The sequence below is a fragment of the Acomys russatus genome, chromosome 26 (assembly GCF_903995435.1).
Source record: "Acomys russatus chromosome 26, mAcoRus1.1, whole genome shotgun sequence".
In the NCBI taxonomy this organism is placed as follows: domain Eukaryota; kingdom Metazoa; phylum Chordata; class Mammalia; order Rodentia; family Muridae; genus Acomys; species Acomys russatus.
Window position 1 is genome coordinate 29,983,841 of NC_067162.1, and position 19,958 is coordinate 30,003,798.

General features: G+C 52.6%; 1 protein-coding gene across 1 annotated transcript; it reads right to left on the reverse strand.

Annotated features, from left to right (window-relative positions):
• Nucleotides 1-95: 95 nt before the first annotated feature.
• On the reverse strand, nucleotides 96-19,883 carry Fhod1 (formin homology 2 domain containing 1). The gene is made up of 23 exons (XM_051168849.1): nucleotides 19,577-19,883; nucleotides 9,802-9,908; nucleotides 9,321-9,385; nucleotides 8,887-8,954; nucleotides 8,708-8,813; nucleotides 8,526-8,620; nucleotides 8,151-8,262; nucleotides 7,968-8,062; nucleotides 7,731-7,874; nucleotides 7,456-7,613; nucleotides 7,201-7,377; nucleotides 7,056-7,079; nucleotides 6,601-6,654; nucleotides 5,476-5,591; nucleotides 3,467-4,140; nucleotides 2,640-2,795; nucleotides 2,231-2,413; nucleotides 2,026-2,145; nucleotides 1,785-1,946; nucleotides 1,051-1,241; nucleotides 757-949; nucleotides 516-678; nucleotides 96-433 (listed from the first exon to the last, which is right to left on the reverse strand). The coding sequence occupies exons 1-23, from the start codon at nucleotides 19,775-19,777 to the stop codon at nucleotides 96-98; spliced, it is 3,702 nt and encodes a 1,233-aa protein (XP_051024806.1). The 5' UTR covers nucleotides 19,778-19,883.
• Between the last annotated feature and the right edge of the window lie 75 nt (nucleotides 19,884-19,958).

The window sequence follows — 19,958 nt, forward strand, 5'->3', positions numbered from 1 at the left end:
TGTGCTCAGGCTCTAGGGCTGGATCCAGCTGTGGTAGCTAGCATCCTCATACCTCCAGGCCAGGAGCTTTGCTTAGTCCCAGTGCCTGCACCAGGTCATCTCCAAGCCCGCTCTTCAGTGTCCGTCTCACTGCAGGGACAGAGCAGGGTTACAGGTTGCAGGGGTCGGGGGGGGGGGGCATCATTAAGGGGGCTGAGGGAAGCAATCAGTGGGCTGCTAAGGGGACACTCACAAGACTTGCGGTTGCCACGAGAACGCTTCCTTTCCCGAGCAGCTAGGGCCCTAGGACTGCTCTTGGTCACTGACTGCACCAGCAGGTCCATGATCTCATCTGAAGTGTCACTGGGTAAACTGGAGCCTGAAGTCTCCTCAGGGGATGCAGTGGAGGGCCCCACTGTTGTGTGTGTGACAGGGGAGCTGCTCTGGACCAGGCCTAAGGGAGACCAGAGAGGGAGGGACATGAGGCTAAGGTGGCCTTAGAACACCCCCTAGCAGCAGCTACAAGCCCTACCTACCTCTGCTCCGTCGGCTGTGTACGGTGTCTTCTGGCCTGCTGGTAAGTAGGCTCTTCATGCTGGCATGACTGTCGGCATCACCCCGACCTGGCCCACTACTCACAGCCACTGGGACAGACAGGTTACCGGGGGCCTCCCCAGCCACACCCGAGAACTTCTCTGTCTAAACAGGAAAAGAAGGATGGTTAGGAGCAAGGAAAAGGAATGGGGTGGCAGGCAAGACCCGGAAGGGGGCACGTACTTCAGTGATCATGCGCCCGCGGGTCTTGTTGCGCTCACGGTACGTTGCCCGCTTCTGCTGCTGCTGCAGCACTCGTTCCCGACAAGTCCGATACTCCAGCGCAAACTCTCGCAGTGTGTGACAGAACTGCATGATGCGTACTTCCCGGGCGGCCTGCGCGCTGTAGCCCAGGTAGAGCAGGAAGGCGTGGAACCTAGGTAGGTTGGAAGGTGAGAAAGATTGGATAGGGAGTCCTGCCTGGTGTTTAAATGGTGGCGGCAATCCTCTCTCTCCCTCTCTGGCTCATGGCCCTACCTGTTGCAGACTCGGCGGTGCACCACTCTCAGCATGGCTACCCGGCGGGTACACTGTGCCAGGAAGTGGGTGAGGCGGGCACGCAGAGCGGGGGCTAACTCATGCTTTGCCAAGCTCCGAAGGCTGTCCTCAGCCGCCTGGCTCCGGCACTCCAGCTGCCCCAGGCCCTCGGTCAGCTGCTCAAAGTCTACCTATAAAGCAAGAGAGTATGCAGCTGCCCGATCTATCCATCACTGCCTCAGGCCTGAATGTTAAGTCGGCACTGCCACGCCTGGCCTGTGACTGTCAGCACAGGTCTCAGCTGGATAGTTTGGGCTATGGTGTTTGTTTAATGTATGCCGGGGCAACTTAGATCCTGTCTCAGAAAGTAAAAAGTGGGCAGGGAATAAAGCCCAGTGGTAGAACAGTTGCTGCTTTCATTGCACAAGACCCTGGATTCAGGCCCCTGCATCACCAAACAAACCAACCAGAAAGTTTAGAGTTTCATACAAGAGGCTCACCAGTCCAATTGCTCCAAGCAAGAACAGAAAAGGCTTCATGGAGGGAGCGGCAGTTAAATAGGCCCAAAGAACTAAATGGGTGTGGCTAAGCCATTGGCAGTGTGATAACAGCTCACCTACCTACAGCCTCAGGAAGCCCTGGCACAGGAGTCCAGGTAGGTAAGAGGAGTCACCCCAAGAAGCAGTGCCCCTTTGTACACCAGCCAGTCTCAGTGGAACCTGCCTGGTACTAACCTTGGCACAGCGGGTGAGGGCAGGGATTTCTGAGTAGAGGTCAGAGGACTCAGGCCGGGTCTGGAGCACCAGGGAACAGAGATGATAGAGCAGTGACTGCCGGCGCACTGTGTCCTTCACTTCTGACACCTTCTCCAGGTAGCTCAGCTCAAAGCCACTGCTCTGAAAGGACACTCTCTCAGTCTGGTCATAGCTGGTTCCAGAGCCCAGACCTCCAGTCCCCAGGTGCTTTTTCACTTACCTGGGAGCCATTGAGGAAGTTGCCCACAGCCAAAAGGGTAGCCAGAATGCAACGGAAGGTGGCATTGTGCACTAGCTGTTCCATGCCCACTTTCAGATCAAACAGCGGCTCTGCAATCTCCTGTGTGAGGGACAAGCAGCCTTCAGGCTACATGGTCATCACTCGCCTGTCCGTACCACCCTCTCCCACTCCATGACCCAGGTACCCGCTCCATGCTGTCATAGTCCAGCTTGAAAGCCCAGAGCTGCAGGCGTGCGGCCAGGCCTCCAATGGAAGCAAGAGTCATCAGAAAATTCTCAGCTGGGCCCAGGGGTACATCAGGGTTGGCCAGCTGGGCTTCCTCTATCTTCTGTCGCTCTTCCTCCGTGGGCATCATGGTCAGCAGTTTCTGAAGATGCAGTCACCGCCCCACACAGGAATTCAGTACTGACCTGAGGCCTAAGACATTGTCTCTTACCCCTCCCTTGGCCTTCTAGGGGAGCCCCAGGCTGGGAAGAATGCTCTACAGAAATGGCAGGCCTATACCCACCACCAGAAGGACTGGAAAGTCCTGCTGACCAAAGGAAAGAGCCAGCACGTTTCCTTCCCCCTGTCACCCTTAGGGTAGGTCCCACCTCAATGCCATCCTTGCTGACAGCAAATTCGTCAAAGTTGAGCAGGGCAGCCTTGATGACATGCACAGGTGGCAGAGTGGTTAGGCCAATGTTGATGGCATTGCTGCGCTTGGGGTCCAGCACTGTGGTCATTGTCCGGCGGCCCTCACCAGCTTTCTGCAAGGTTGGGAGAATTGCAGTTTAAGAAGAGGAAGAAGCCAGGTGGTGGTGACGCACGCCTTCAATCCCAGCACTTGGGAGGCAGAGGCAAGCGGATCTCTTGAGTTCAAGGCCGGCCATCTACAGTGAGTTTTAGAACAGCCAGGGCTACTACACAGAGAAACCCTGTCTCAAAAATAAAATAAAATGAAGAAGATGAGGAGGAGGAGGTGGGCGCGGGGGGGAGGGGGGGGCAGGGAGGAACTGGCTGGTGTAGGAACCTTTAGAGGGTACTTTTAAGCCTGCATGGTGGTGCACACCTTTAATCCCAGCACTGAGAAAGCAGAGGCAGGAGAATCAGAGTTTGAGGCCAGCCTGGTCTAATGAGCTCAAAGCCACTGCTCCAGGCAGCTAAGGCTACACAACGAAACCCTGTCTTGAAGCCCCTCCCCCCACAAAAGAGGGCATTTGAAAGTCCTCCTCTGAATGACCTAATGAGCCCACAGCTGGAGCACACAGACATAAGGCCTGGGGATGAACTACTCCTCCTCATGAGGGTTCTTCTCATCCCCAGAGAGCCTCAACAGTTTCCTTTCCTTGCCACTTCCCTATGTGGTAAACGAGTTACCAGCTCCAACAACTCTGCCCCCTGAACTCCCAGTTCCTGCCCATCAAACCCATTTATTTACCTTGGTGGGTAACACATCCTTGGCTCGGGACTCAAATAGGTGTTCCAGCCGGGCTGTGTCCACCGAGACAGGTTCCAGAGAGGCCCAAAGGGTAGGACAAGGCCCAAAATGGCTTCTAGAGCACCCAGGGCCCCCAGCCAGCTTTAGTTCCCGCCAGAAAAGTTTGACTGTCTTCCTTTTGGTGGGGAGGCGAGGGCCGTCAAGTGCTGAGTGTGGAGCAGCCAGGGGTGGTGGAGGTGGGCAGGAGCCTACCATGGGTGGGGGAGGTGGGGGTGGAGGCGGTGGGCAGGAGCCTACCATGGGTGGGGGAGGTGGGGGTGGAGGAGGTGGGCAGGAGCCTACGATGGGTGGAGGAGGTGGGGGACCCCCAGAGAGTGGGGATGATGAAGGTGAAAGGAATGCGAATGCTTTTCCAGCCTCCACAGAGTCCACATTTAATGTGTCCTGGTCTTCATCCTCCCCCAGATCTGAGAAGTCCAAGTCCCCAATGCAGAGCTTGGGTACTCGAGCAGGAAGATCCTGGATAGGCTCAGCCCTGGGACTTGGTGGAGACACTGGTTCCTTAGGCTCTGACTCAAGACTCCGCTGGGTCCGGAGCAGGATTCGGGGAACAGGGCTCTGAGGTGTCCTGGGTGCAGAGGCTGGTTCTGGGGAGCCCCATAGTTCCCTGGTGCCTAGCAAAAGGTAAGTAACTGTCAGCCACATTTCCTCTATGGGGCAAGAAAGCAACGTGATGGTTGAGGTTAGCAGAATGCGGGAGAGATGGGCAGCTCAGCACTTAAGACCCAGAGTTTAGTTCCCAGGACTTAACAACCAAGCACCCATAACTCCAGTTTCAGGCCTCTGATGCTCTCTTCTGGCCACCATGGCTGGTGGCACACACCTTTAATCCCAGCACTCAGGAGGCAGAGGCAGGCAGATCTGTGACTGTGAGGCCAGCCTGGTCTACAGAGCCAGTTTCGGAACAGCCAAGGGCTACACAGAGAAACCATGTTTCAAAAAAAAAAAAAAAATTCTATGTGTATAAGTGATTTGCCTGTGTATATGTATGTGCTACAAGTGCATGTCTGGTACCCATGGAGATAAGAGTAAGGAACAACAGTTTAAAAAATAAAAAAAGCCGCCCTGGAGAGATGGCTCAGCGGTTAAGAGCGCTAGCTGAGTTCCCAGAGGTCCTGAGTTCAGTTTCCAGTGACCACATGGTGGCTCCCAACCATCTGTAATGGTATTTATGAAGAGAGAGCACTCATGTATGTAAAATAAATAATTTTAGAAAATTAAGAAAATAATAATAAAAAAATAAAAATAAAAAAAGCCAGGCGTAGCCGGGCGTGGTGGCGCACGCCTTTAATCCCAGCACTCGGGAGGCAGAAGCAGGCGGATCACTGTGAGTTCGAGGCCAGCCTGGTCTACAAAGTGAGTCCACGATGGCCAAGGCTACACAGAGAAACCCTGTCTCGGGGAAAAAAAAAAAAAAAAGCCAGGCGTGGTGGCGCACACCATTAATCCCATCACTCAGGAGGCAGAGGCAGGTGGATCACTGTGAGTTTGCGGCCAGCCTGTTCTACAAAGCGAGTCCGCAACAGCCACGGCTACACAGAGAGACCCTGTCTCAAAAAACAAGACAAACTAAGAAGGCAGCATAGGATTCCCCAAAACTAGAGCTACAGATGGTCATGAACTACCATTTGAGTGCTGGGAACCAAATGCAGGACCTCTACAAGAGCAACAAGCTCTCTTAACTGCTGACTGAGGCAGCTCTGCAGGCCCAAGGGTTGGTGTGTTTATCTTAAAAAGAAAGCAGCCGGGCAGTGGTGGCGCACACCTTTAATCCCAGCACTCTGGGAGGCAGAGGCAGGTGGATCTCTGTAAATTCAAGGCAGTTTGGTCTACAAAGCAAGTCCAGGATAGCAAGGCTACACAGAGAAACCCTGTCTCGAAAAAAACCCAAAAAATAAAAAATAAAAAAGGCAGTATGATTGGATTCCACTGCCTGACCATCTACCCACCTGATGATCCATCAGTGTCATCTGCCGTGGCCCCAGCCAGTGCCTCCGCCCGGCCCTGGGCCAGAGCAGCTTGCTTCTCTGTCTCTGCTGCTGCCACATTCTCCAGGAACCGGGCTCTGAGGAGAGGTTCTTGTCAGTGACAGTGTCGGACCCAAGTCCAGCCCAGGGCAGTCCACATGCCTGGCTGAGCTACCGGGCATTGCCCTCGGTTGCAAGCACACACGGGCACAGGGAACAGTCCATGCACTAGGCGTAACTCTGCCACCCCACCAAGGCCCGGCCCCGTTCAGTGCTCCTCATCCAGGGAGTTAGAACCAAGGCAGCATTCTTGGTCCAAGTTACAGAAGTTCTACTGGGCATCTAACCTGCAAGCTTGCTGGCATCTATGTTCATCCTCCTGATTCTAGATAAGGCCCTTGGAGTAAAGGAAGGGGAAGGTTGTCCCTAAAGCACAACAGACTTCTTATGTGCTTGTCTGCTTTTGAGAGTTAAAATTAAGAAAAGGTCTGTTAAACAGTGTGCGCTCAGTTTGTGTTGACATAACGAAATGCTATCTATTGCTGTCTTCCCTTCCTTTTCTCCCCCATCCCTTTCTTCTTTCCTTTCTTCTCTTCTACCCGCCCCCTTTTTCTTAAGACAGAGTTTCATGTAGGCCAGCCTAGCCCCAAACTCATTACGTAGCTGAAGATGACCTTGAACTACCGATCCTCCTTATCCCCAGCTCCAAGTGCTAGCTCCAAGGTGTGTGCCACCATACCTGTCTGAAGTATTTCCTTTCCAGTCCTTCCAGCCAGTTAGTTCAGTCCCTGTCCTGCCTTTAGTTTTAGGGTCCTCTACCACCCACACCTCACTTTCAACACCTCTCCAAACTCATCCGCAAGCTCTTGGTCCACATGCCCCTCTCTGGTCTTAGCTACTCAGGTATCACGACGGAAGCATAGGGACCGCTATGATCCCAGTGAACCGCTCCCTTAAAGTGCTTAGGTCTTCTAGTTACTAAGGAGGCTTAAGTCTGAGAGAAGGGATTCTTGAGAATCCTAGTAGGGCTACATGAATGGCTGCTGGGCAAGCAATGCTGAAGCCCCGAGCACACGACAGGCCTGGCAGACTGGACTCTGTACTTACTCTAGCCTGGCCTGCCCAGTAAGGGACTGGGGGACAGGTGGGCTCTCAGGGGCGCTGGGTAGGGGGATGAGAGGAAGACACGGTAACTATGGTGCCAGCTCCATTCTGAGGCCCACTTGCTGCACCCATACAGAGCTGGACAGTAGTGTCACAGTCCCCTCAGGACAGTAGTGTCACAGTCCCCTCCCATCCACAGTGGTAGGAAGAGGGCTCGGGGTGGCAGGCCATGGGGTGAATCGGAAGTGGTGGAAATGGACAGGAAGTTGGACAGGGTGCAGTAATAACAAAGACAGAACAGAAAAGGAGTGACGGAAACGGAAGGGCAGAAAGTGAACAGGGAGACATGACACAAGGCCAAGGCAGGTGAGGTGGAACACTGACTGGAAAGACCTAGAGAAGCCGCAGGAGGAAGAGGTCCAGCCAAAGCCAGTCCTCACCCTCCAGCACTCACTTACCAAACGGGAGCAGTTTGGCGGAGTCTGAAAAGAAAGAGAAAGCACGCGTTTGGGCAGAGGAGGCTGAGAGCCCATGGAGGGGCGCAAAGTGGAGGGACAGTTGGAGATAGGACTTGGGGGACGGGGGCTCTAGTTCCCCACTTACTTGTAGATGCTTCTCTCACAGGAACTGTCCACTGAGGGCCCCACAGAAACGGTAGGAAAGAGGTTCACTGACGTACGGAGGCTAGAGGCTTGGCCAGTGGGGCTGAGGGCCGGATTTGTCAGCGGAGTGGGGCCAGTGAAGGAGGTGGAGCCTACTGGTGAGGCTGGGCCTGCAGAGCTAGAAGCAGGGCTTATTATGAGACAGCGGCATGCCAGGCAGATTCACCCCTGCACATGGACCCAGGCATATACTTACCTAGGTTCTGGGGCACGCACAGGACAGCCTCCACCTTCTAGTGATCTTCGGCTCCTTTTGCCCTCCTCTGAGGAAGGCTTCCGTCGCTCCCGTCGGCCGCCTGCAGCTGCCGCAGCTGCTGCCTCTTCCATATCTCCATCCTCTAACCGAAGGGCACTCTAACAGGAAGTGGGCAAGATGTGAGTTAAGCAGCCAAGGCCCAACAAATGGGACAGGTACTCCGGAACTGCACCTCTCCCCCACTCCCCTGCCACCCCCCTCCCACGCTGACACACCTCATAGAGCATTAGCTGTGTGCGCAGGTCAACATCAGTGCCAGCAGTACCCAAGAGGCGCTGGACCAGAGCTTCCATGCCCTGCTGCTCCAGGGCATCTGTCACATCATAGAAAGAGTCCTGGTCTGGGAGTGCCGCCAGTGTCTGGAAGGTAGAGATAGGAAGCCAAGGCCGAGGTTGATGTGTGCGGATCATGGGTGACGGCTCCGTAGTTGGCACCCGGTCCCAGGCACACACCTTGTTAATGAGAGTGACCGTGTACACCAACAACTCTGGATCCGATCCATTCTTCTCTTCCAGGATGGACACCAAGTTGGCCCAGGGAAGAGTGCCTGCCACACGGAAAGGGAAGTAATCACTGGGGTGGGAGCAACAGGACAGAGGGCTGAGTGGCGGAGAAAGGAAAAGATAGGCTCTGACCGGTGGTGCTGGCTACAGAGTTGACTGCCCGAACGAACAGCGGCGCGTTGCTCTCAGAGTACTCCACAAACACCAGCAGCAGCTTCAGGGCTGTCTTTACCACCAAGCGGGACTGGGGGAGAAGTCAATCCACATGAGTGGGGCCTGGAGCAGACGGTTAGTTCCTGGAGGAGGGGAAGGGCTCCTGGGGCTGGACCCAAAGGGAAGGGTCTAGGTAGAAAGACCCTGGTCCTGGGCCGGAGCTTGCAAATGCTGTTTAGTTTTCAAGGGGCCTCAGGCTTTTTACCCTCAACCACTTTGCAGAAGAGTGAGGAACTGAGGCTCAGAGGGAGCCAGTGGGGAAAGGGTACACACGTTTGGGTTAGAGCCGCTTACCAGGCTAGCACACAGTGTATACAGCCACTGCACGGTCTCACTGTGGGCCACCACCCCCAGCATCCCATCCACAAAAAGCATCAGCTGGCCCAGGGCTAGAGACGTAGAAATGGGAAGAGGTTAGTTGAGGGGAGGGGGGCCACGTGGGAACAGAGGTCAAAGGGGAAAGGTGTGGCGCTGACCTCGGAGGATGTAACTCTGGTAGTTATGGTCAGCAGCAGCGCCCACGCGGATCAGGCAACTCAGCCCCTCCGAGTGCACGAATTCGGGCACCAGGTCCTTGTCTTCCTGGAGGTGTCATGGGGGGTGTTTAAAGGAGCTTGGGCTCGACACCAACCCTCCGCCCACCTCCCGATCTTACCTGGAATATCTGTTTTAATGAGAAGAGAGACCGGCGCAGCTCTGGACCACTGGAGCCATACAACTTTTCTGCAAGGGGTTGAGTGGTCATGAACAACCCAAGGGAACACAGACAGGGCGTCTTCTTCCATGGGCACATGACCACAGCCTCCTACCAAAGAAGATTCTAGTATTTTCAAACCTCCCCTCTACTCTCTGACTCTGGGTACCCACCCTCCTCTATCACCAATATTGTAGTCCAGCTGTGGCATCGGTCTTGACTCCAGAAGGAAAAGGCAGGACAGGGAGAGAAGAGGCCATACTGGATAGACAATCCACTCAATGCAAGGCCCAGAATATGCCTGAAGGAAGCTAGGTCAACTAGGCTATGGAGGAAAAGCAGGGAACAAACCAGCGGAAGACTGCTGGACTCCCCCAAAGATGCCACACACTTACCCAAGATAGCATTGACCCTCACAGAGAGCTGGGTCCTCAGCAGCAATGTAGGCTTCCTCCCTTTGCTAAAAATCAAGCAGCCGTGTTAGTGGCTCCCAACTGATTCCTCAGGGTCCTACCCTCAAAGCAAAGACATCCACATGCGAACCCTGGCCCACTCCTGCCCTCCCGACTGTTATTCTGGGGCCCAAGTGTTAGCTAAACAGGAGTTCTGTTTTGTTTCTTTTTTATAAATACGGGTAACTCAGGTATGTGAGAGTGATCCCACTTCTAGGGAACAGTGGGGACATATAATGAGTTAGTCTAGGCAATAGCATTGTCCCCTGAATTTACCCAATGCCCAGGCTACAGACTGAAGTGTCTCAGCTGCTGATACCTGAGCTTGGACCCTGGTAGGGACCAGGTTGGGAGCCTGGGCCAGACTCAAGCCTCTAAAAAGAGGGAGGAGCTCCCTAGCCCCCCTCACCCCTTCAGCTCTGACCTGATCTCTTCATAGAAGCCCTCCAGCATCTCCCGCTGTTCTTCTAGGGACAGCTCCGGGTCCAGGTAGTATCCGGAGGGAGACACTTGCAGTGCGCAGTCCTCCAGCTGGAAGCAAAGCAATGTGGCTATTAGGGCTAGTGCCGCAGTTCAGGTTTTGTTGTCTGTCGTCTTCGCTATTAGGAATCAAGGCCAGGATTTCCCACATGTGAAACCGTCGAGCTACAGCCTTAGATTTTTGGGGTTTTTTGTTTGTTTGGTTGTTTGTTTTGGTTTGTTTGGTTGGCTAGTTTTTGCTGTTTATTCTGCACTCACAAACACAAACGAGGAAGGGACACGGAGGAGGAGGAGGGCAGGAAGTTGCTGCCTTCAAGGAAGTTCACAGCCTTGTGGGGATGATAAGCTTCAGCCACAAAAAGCATTCAGGCTCAGAGAGAAAGTGTTAAGCATTCAAGGAGGTGCAAACCCAGCTGGGAGTTTCTTCCAGTAAAATATGACCAAGGAGCTAATCCAGAATCCCTAGTCCCTCCGGGTTTCAGGGGCTCTTGGTCCTTGCCACAAGGGAGTGACAGTCACAACCATTCAGGGTAAGCATCAGAGTTTTGACCATGACGCCATCAGACCCTAAATGGGAAGGCACCACCAGCAGCTCCATCATACGTCCCTCTCTCATTTCCCTCCTTCAGCCCTGGCTCGACATTGTAATCCCAGCCCTCGAGAGGCAGAAGCAGGCGATCTCTCTGTGAGTTCGAGGCCAGCCTGGTCTACAAAGCGAGTCCAGGACAGCCAGGGCTAACACAGAGAAACCCTGTCTCAAAAAACCAAAAAGGACTCCGGGGGCAGCTTCGTGCCTTCCCCCCCACTAGCACAGTGCTGATACGCAGAGCTAAACAAAATCCACCCCCACCTCTAGCAATTCTGCTTTTGAGATGCTATGTCATAGGGTGAAAATACCTCTGGGGAGGAGGGGCGGGGTATTCTGGTGGCTCTCACTGGGCAAGTCACTTCTGACATCTTCCCTGAGATTTCTCCTGCTCTGAACCCCACCTCAAGGCTTTGAGCTAGTCTTGGTCCCTGGGATAGGGGTGGGGGTGGGGCTAGCTCCTGCTGTTAGCACCCTTTGCTTGCTCCTGTCTCAGAGCCTGACCTGGCTCCTTCCTTACAGTTTAGCCTGTCGAGCCCTTGGGTGACCCCTCCCCACCCCTTTGCTTGGGACATGGGACACAGGACAAACACTCCAGCCTGTTCTCTGTCCCACTTCCTGCCTGGCTGCCTGCCCTTCCTTGGGCGCCTTGGGCGGGCCTGGCCTCTCTCCTTCCAGGGAGCAGAGTCATCTCCTGGGTCTACTGGGGAACAGGTCTGAGAGGAAGCAATAAGGTGCCCAGGCTGGGTTATCTTGTCAGGGCCAGCTCAACATTCTTCCCGATCTCTCTCTCCCACAGACTCATCAGCCCTGCCTGAACCCCGACCCCATTCCAGCCCAGTGCCAAGCACTGCTTGGACTAGGGGATCTGGGGACTTTAAACATACCTCCCCCGAAGGGTTACCCTCCTAATCACACATAAACTAGCTTACTCAATGGAACATCCATGAGCCAGAGACTGCTTTTAGATCTGCAGGCCACAGCAGTTAACATCTCGGCCGCCTCTGCCTCTTCCCTTCCAGCCCAGCCGGGGAGACAAGCCAGCCTTGACTCAGAAAAACACTCACTAGTAAATGAAGATTCACAACTTCCACGAGTTCTAAGAAAGAGGAGGTACCAAACTGCCGTAAGTACCTGACAACCCACTTGCATACCCAGGTGTTTGGCACAGGCCAAAGTTGCACAGAGATGTCTAGGCCCATCGCTCAGTTCTTCCTTCCTCCATGTACCTTGTTTCACGTTAAGTAGACAGAGAATGGTCCTCCCCCTTCAGGATGAGATTAGGGGCAACGGCGCAGTCCTGAAGGCTAAGTGGCCACCATGCCAGCATCCTCAGCTCAACAGTTTTAAGCCTTAGTCATGGATGTAGACGTGGCCTCTCCAACCATTTCACCAGTCCAATCGTGCCTAGGGTCCATTATAGGGAAAGATCTAGAGATAGCATTCAGCCTACCTCCTCCAAGTCAGCTTTCTGCTCTCACATATCTGTCTTGAGTGGAAGTGGGAGGTTGGACACCACAACCAGGCCAAAAGCAAGGGAAGACTTCCTGGCAGCAATATGGAACTTCTCCTTCACACCCTCTGGCCCCTTCCTGGGAGCACCACTCTGAGAGGCAAACTTCTGGGACTCTTTTCTCACACCCTGGGGCTGGGCCAGGCTTGAGCAAGACCTAGTGTCTGATGATATTGCTCCAGGCCAGCACAATGTATGTGGGCCTACAGCTCCACCCAGGCTTTTGTCTTTCTCACTTCTGGCCTCGGTCTTTAGGTAGTCCCTCACTCACTCTTCCCAGGCATCCCTCATTTTGGCTTCTGGCCATGTATCTCCTTAGTCTACCATCTTAGGCTTTTCAGGCAGCTCCAAACCCATGCGTATCTTGGTCCTTTGCAAGAGTAGTAAAGGCTCTTAACCACAGGGCAATCTCTCAAGCCTGTTTTTGTTCTTTGGTTGGTTGGTTTAGTGTTTTGAGACAGAGCAACACTATGTAGTGCTGACTATCCTGGAACTCACTTTATTTTATTTTATTTATTTTTTACAGTGTTCTGCCTACATGTAGGCCTGCATGCCAGAGGCACCAGATCTCCTTACAGATGGTTGTGAGCCATCATGTGGCTGTTGAGAATTGAACTCAGGACCTGTGGAAGAGCAGCCAGTACTCTTAACCCCTGAGCCATCTCTCCAGCCCTTGGAACTCACTTTATAAACTCTGCTGGCCCAGGTGTGGTGATGCACTCACTCCTTTAGTCCCAGCACTCAGGAGGCAGAGGCAGGCAGATCTCTGTGAGTTTGAGGGCAGCCTGGTCTACAAAATGAGTCCAGGATAGTCACAGCTACAAAGAGAAACCGTCTCAGGAAGCAAAAACAAAAACAAAAAACAGAAATAAATAACCAGGCTGGCCTTGATCTTACAGAGATCTTCCTGCCTCTATGCTGGTATGCACCACTGGGTGTGGTATGGATCTTTGTGAGTTCAAGGCCAGCCTGGTCTTGAGCAGCCAAGGCTACATAGAGAAACCCTGTCTTGAAAAACAAAACAAACGCCGGGCACAGTGGCGCATGTCTTTAATCCCAGCACTTGGGAGGCAGAGGCAGGCGGATCATTCTAAGTCCAGGACAGCTAAGGCTACATAGAAAGACCCTGTCTTGAAAAAAAAAAAAAAAAAAAAAAAGACAAAACAAACAAACAAAAAATTAAAGGCATGCATGTCTACACCTGGCTCCTGTTTCTTTCTTTCTTTCTTTTTATTTAATTTATTTATTTTTGGGTTTTCTTTTCTTTCTTTTATTTTTATTTTTAATTTTTATCATTTTTGGTTTTTTGAGACAGGATTTCTCTATGTAGCCTTGATTGTCCTGGACTCACTTGTAGAGCAGGCTGGCCTGGAACTCACAGAGATCCATCTGCCTCTGCCTGGGATTAAAGGCATGAGCCACCACATCCTGCCCTCTGTTTTTAAGAAATAAGTGAATTTGTTTATTGAGCTGGGTGTTGGGATTCAGATCAGCAGCTAGGGTGCCTATTTAGCATACTAAAGCAGACCTGGCCTCCAGGCTCTCCCAGCATCCCTCAGTCCCTATCTGAACTTTCTAACCCAGAGGCTGGGCTTTCTTTCTTCCTTTCCCCCAGAGGCTCTTCACTATGAGCCAGACATTTTGGTTTTTTTTTTTTTTTTTTTCTTTCTCATATCTCTTTCTGCCTCTTCCCTCTTTTCTGTCTTCCTCTCTAAGGGCAACTTCTCTGTCCCTGTTCCTTTGGGACCAGTGAATCTGCCCAAGAGTTGTCCCCAGTAAACCTGATTTTATATACTTTAATTTGGCTTGGATTGGCTCATTTCATCAGTGGAGAATATCTACCACTAGGAATCAAAACCACAACCTTTTTCATACCAGGCAAATGCTGTTATCAGTGGGCCGTAGCCATACTTCATTATACACTCCTGACTTTACTATTTGTTATATGTCATCTGTTATTATATCATACATTGATTTAATTTATTTATTTTTAGGCAGGGTTTCATGTAGTCCAGGCTAGCCTCAAACTCACTATAGCTGAGGATGACTCCCAATCCTTCTGCCTCTCTGTCCTTTTGCTGTGGTTACAGGTATAGGCTACTGCTCTGATCTGGCATAGGGTTTTTTGTTTTTTTTTTTGCTTGTTTGTTTGTTTGGTTGGTTGGTTTTTAGAGACAGGGTTTTCTCTATGGAGTTCTGGCTGTCCTGGACTCACTTTGTAGGCCAGGCTGGCCTCAAACTCACAAAGATCTGCCTGCCTCTGCCTCCAGAGTGCTGGGATTAAAGGCGTGCGCCACCACACCTGGCCTTGTTTTGTTTTTTTAGCTTAATATATTTGTGAATTTTAAACATGTACATAATGTATTTGACCAAATCCACCACTCAATATATGGTTTCATATGCAGGTCAAGCTGAGTAGACCAGGAGGTTACTCTCTATTAAAAAAAAAAAAATATTTGTTGTCAGGCATAGTAACATATGCCTTCAATCCCAGTACTCCGGAGGCAGAGGCAGTTCAAAACCACCCTTGTCTACAAAGTGAGTTTCAAGACAGCCAGAGCTATTACACATATAAACTTGTCTCAACAACAACAACAAAACCCAAAAAGTGAAAGAATTACGTGTTTACTTCTGTGTGTTTGAGTATGGTTGCGTGCATCCCATGATGTTCACAGAGGAGAGAGGAAGAGAGCCTCCTTCACCAGTCAGTACAGGTAAGGCATCCTAACCTGTAGCTTTATCAGCAGCCCCCTATTCTTTTTGGTAAGCGTAATCACATAAGAATAGATAGGGCATTCCTATCTATGAAGATGGAGGGGAGGCTAGAATTCATGCTGAAGGACTCTTGGTTTAGGGAGTAATTGGACCACTGAACACAGGACCCTTTGCTCCGAATAGCAAGACTTCCTGTTATCTGAGTCTCCAGCTACCCTGTGACCTCCTGGATGAGCTAACAAGGATGTACCTTAGGCAAAGAAACCTGCCTTTGTTATGCACCTCTTCAGTGCTAGATAACAGACTGGCTTCTAAAGGGAGGGGGGGAAAGATAAAAAGATTAGGCATCCTGTAACTCAGGTTGGCCTAGAACTCGATATACAGCTAAAGCTAACTCCTGATCTTCCTGCCTCCACCTCCCAAGTGTTGGTTGGTACTGTAGACTTATGCTACCACGCCTGGCATACGAAGCCTGAAGCCTAGTTTTCTCTTCTTTTTCTTTTACCTCTCCTACTCCCTTTCCTCTCCTCTTCCTTTCTGGATAGGGTCTCTTACTGTGGTCCAGGCTAGCTTCAAACTCATGCCAAGCTTCCTGACTTAGCTATCCAAAATGCTGGGATTGTAGATGCAAGCCAGCGTACCTCACTTTAGGCTGCCTGTTTCATCTGATTTCCCATTTAAAAAAAAAAAAAAAAAAAAAAAAAGTATTTATTTATTATTATGTACACAGTGCTCTGCCTGCATGTATACCTGCAGGCCAGAAGAGGGCACCAGATCACATTACAGATGGTTGTGAGCCACCATGTGGTTGCTGGGAATTGAACTCAGGACCTTTGGAAGAACAGTCAGTGCTCTTAACCTCTGAGCCATCTCTCCAGGCCCTGATTCTCCATTTTTAACAAGCAGAGCTCAGAAATGCAGTGAGTTAGTCAGGTATGGCGGTGCACACCTATAATTGCATCACCCAGGAGGCGGAGGCAGGATCTTCACAAGTTCAAGCCAGCCTGATGCATGATGCCCATACTGAGTTCTATGCCAGCCCGGGATGACCCAATCTCAAAAGAACACAGTAATAGGGCCTCTAATCCCAGCACTGGGGGCTGAGCAGGTGGATCTGTATGCATTTCAGGCCATGTAGGCCAGTGAGATCCTATCTCAACAAAAACAAAAAAAATTTTAGTGAACTGCCATAGGCAAATACAGCCCTGATTGAAGCCAGGGTTAACTGACCCATCTCTTAGATGCTTGGGTCTTGGAAGTGTTCCAGAAAACCCTGAAGAAGTGGAGAGAGAGCACTGGGGCCCACAACATTGCTACTCAACGCCTTGGACTCTGCAAATACCCCAAACTGGTCTTCCCAGTTCTAGTGAGAGAAAACACACACACACACACACACACACACACACACACACACACACGAGAACACTGTCTGTTTCTGCCTATCTACTGCTCCCAGGACCTAGGCTGTGGGGTCCTCACCAGGCTGTAGCCCAACTTCTTTAGCTTAGAAAAGCCAGCGCATGGGACATGCAGACTACAGACTGCAACTCAAGCTGGTACTCTAACTTTCTAGTGGTCCTTAGACTCCCGCAGCAGAGGACTAAACGGCTCAGTTTACCAAAAGATAAACCCCCACGGGCCTCTTAATCTTTCAGGGAGTGGACATGGTGGCATAGGCCTATAACGCTACCATTCATGAGCCTGAATTTGAAGACGGTCTGAAACCTGTCTGGGAAAAAACAAAAACAAAACAAAACTCTAAGGTGGGGGGAATAGGGTGGGAGGGGATGTCGCTCAGTTGTGCAGTGCCTCAGTTGTGAGGGCCTGGGCTTTATCCTCAGCACTGAAAAACAACAACAACCAAAACTCTCTTCAGGGGACTCCCTCATTTAGCATCTATCCCTGAAGGTCAGGTTCACACTTGAGCTCTCTTGCCACAAGGGTTCTGAGGGGGCAGACTGACGCTGGAGTGGAGTCAGGACATACTGTGGCACCTTTGTCCACCTTTGTCCTCTTTTAGTCACTTCCATCTGAGGAAATTGTGGGCAATGACCAAACACCTAAAGGCGATCCTTGCTGTCGCTAAGAGGGAACTCTCTAGCCTTTACTGCAAGGTCAAGAATCTGTCCAGGTCCCTTTGCCCGGAGCCCAGGGAAATGTCAGTGGTACACCAGATGCGGCAGGACCTTTGCTCTCAGGAAAAGCTTCTAAAGCCCTTCCCAGAAAAAAAAAAAAAAAAGATAGGATTTATGGGTTGGAATTAGGGTTTAGGACATCAAAGGTCAACCCTCCCCCGGGGGGCAGGACAAGTCCTTAGGGTGGAAGAGCCCAAGCTTAACTGGGAGGAAGACTCTGGAGTTCCCCTAGGGACACTAGGCTGAGCCTAGAGCCTCCGGTCTTGCCAGGCTCCCCTGCCCCCAACCAGGACAGAAGATGAGTCAGTGGCTGTGGCCAGGAGCTTCCTCCTAGACGGGGAGGAAATGAGCAAAGTTTCTCAGACTGGCAGAGCTCTGAATGGCTTAAAAAGGAGCTCCCTGGAGAACTGGAGTCCAACAGGGGCTGGGGGGGGGGGGGGGGGGGAACCCCAGGGAGGGTCTGCAAGGATGACAGTACCCAGAATGGGAGGGCAGAGGTCTCCTGATTGTGGTCCCCCTTCTGGCAGACAACTGCACATAGAACGCAGCAGTGGATAGAGAGAACACATCCCTGCCCTACAACACGGATGCCTGGCTCTGCAGCCCATCATCTCCTTCTGGAAGGCAAGCAAGGCAGACTTAACGAATGCCTCTGGGAAGCCCACTTAGAGGACTTGCAGAGGAACCAGCTGCTGAAGTCTCCTGCAAAGGAGCACTGCTCTGCTCCTCCCTCAGTTCTCTGGTGTCCCTGCCCCCTGCCCTATTCTCGGTCCCTCTTCCTCCAGCCTTCTATTTTGAGTCTGTGGTCACAGTTTATATTTGGGACAAGCACATCACAGTGCATCTGACCGCTCCTGGCAGAGCTGTCAACTCCAGAGAATTCTGGCTCTAAACAGTGTGGTAACTTTATGCCTTTTCCAAAGCCTCCCAGAAAGGGGGTTGGGGAGGGGAGGCAGTTCTCCTGTGTTGCAGGTAAGACATTGTGAAGGCTGTCAAGAGTAGGGAATACAGAGCTGCGGTGGGAAACACATCTTTCACGGGGCTCAGTAGGGTCCTTGGCAAAGGAAGACAAGACACAGCACACCGGGTTGGGAAGATAGTCTTATAGTGACTTGTATCTCTACACACACACACACACACACACACACACACACACACACACACACACACACCCCAAACCCAGGGGCCGTGTTTGCATGCAATGGCTTTTCTAAATGACGAGGAGCTTCTGAATCCCATTTTTGAACATCCTAGGCCTGCTCCCAACTGTGAGGGGAGATGTCCTGGAGTGAGACAATGAGAGAACTGTTGTCCTCTCTCTTACCTTATGTACGTATGTATTTGTGGTACAGGGGATGGAACCCAGGGCCCCTTGCACATAGTAAGCATACACCACGGCCTCAGGCCCCGCCTTACTTCAGGCCAAGGTTTTTCATTAGTTTAGAAGCTAACCAGCCTTAGTTCAACACCCCTTCCTCTCTAGTCTGTCTAAACAGTTGTGGCTCAGCATCCTTTTCTATGTCGTTCCAATACTAATAGAATGCCCGGTGACCTCAGACTGCACATGCTTCTTCCAGACCCCTCTGACCAGAGCAGTAGGGGAGCAGACTGAACCACAACCCTGGAGGTACGCAGTATGCTGCGTCCTTCCAGCTGTGGTCTTAAAGCTGGGGCTCTGCCTGGACACCCTGCCACTTCCCAGGCCAAGTTTTCCCGACCCCTCCTGCCTGCACTTGGAGGCGGGGCTGGCTACAACGCAAGGAATGCAGTCTGGGGGCCTAGAGCCCAGGGCACATTCCAGGGGAGACCCCGGGCCTAAGGGCAATGTTTGCGCAACTCCGCGCCCAGTTGATGTACCCCACCGACTCCCTCCCTCCCTTCTTCCTCACGGCTCCTAGCTAACCCGCAGGTCGGGAACCCTGCGGGGTGGTTGTATGTAAGCCTCCAGGAGTCCTGGCCCGGAAAAAGCAAGCCGGAAAGGGATGCCTGCGGGGGGTTGGAGGGAGGCAAGCGGGAGGGGAAGGGAGGGGTAGTACCCCTAGCCTTGTGGAAAAAAGCCTCTCGAACTGTGCAAAACCATCCAAGGAACGTCAGCAAACTGGGGCAGCCCAGAGTTTTAAAATTAGACTGGCCCGCCCCCTCCCTTCCAGGCGTAGGCCACCAGCGGTGGGCCTAAGGGACCATGGGGGCGGTGACTCAAAGGGCTTTTCCACCCGTGCAGCCTCCCATGAGCCCTTGGCTGCTTCCAAAGGACTCCTCTCATCCTGACCCGCACTCCCAGCCTCCACCAACCCTGGAGATACTGTATTCCAAAGACCCAACCCAGCCTCTAGTCTTGGCCACTACACCAAGTCCTCCCTAAGCCCGCCCCTCTTTGTAGCTCCGCCCCCCCAACCTACCTGAAGCAGGTGGAAACCGGTCCCTCCCCAAACTCTACTTCCCTGATCCGCTACAACCAGAAGGGGTACCGACCCCTCTGTCCACTCCAGCCACCCTGGCAAACAGGCAGCAAGGGGACTCCAAGCACCTCTCCAGGAGGGCCTAACTTTCAAGGGGAGCCTGGGTGGAGCAAATCACAAACTCTCATTTTCCTTCTACAATGCCTCTTCAACTTGAGAGACTCCTCCTAACAGGTAAAGTAGCGTAGACCGTGGGACCCCGGCCGGAGACTTTGCCGGAGGCGAGCACCGGTTATAGTCTCTCTTCCAGAAGCACTGCCCACCGCCCACTTCAACCTCCGAGCGCAAACTTCTCCGCAGCACCCCCTCACCTTGAGAGGCGCCCCCAGGAGGCGGTGCAGCGCAGGGATCTGCGCACTCAGGGGCAGAGCCCCATCCAGGCTGCAGGTGGGGGCCCGGCGTGGTTCCGGGAAGTTGGCACATGCGAAAGGATCGGTGTCTTCCAGGTACTGCACTCTCACAGTTACCACTGATACTGGGTCGCCATCCCCGCGCTCTTCCTCGCCCGCCATGGCTCTGCCACGGGCTACTACTGGACACCCCTGTGTCCCTGCACTGCTCCAACTTCAACTGGACTAACTTTGCAGTTAGGGCCGGGCCCCGGACGCTTGCAGCTCGAGGGGCGGAGCCAGACGGAGGTGGGGCTGAGGAAGGGGGTGGAGCCAAGACTAGGCGGACCGCGCGCCTTGGGTG

Coding starts and splice junctions, on each gene's coding strand:
- Fhod1 (XM_051168849.1), bottom strand. CDS start 19,777: ATGGCGGGCGAGGAAGAGCGCGGGGATGGCGACCCAGTATCAGTGGTA. Junction 8,955..9,320: donor GAGGGTCAATGCTATCTTGG/GTAAGTGTGTGG, acceptor AACCCCTTGCAG/AAAAGTTGTATGGCTCCAGT. Junction 6,655..7,055: donor CGCCAAACTGCTCCCGTTTG/GTAAGTGAGTGC, acceptor CCCCCTACCCAG/CGCCCCTGAGAGCCCACCTG.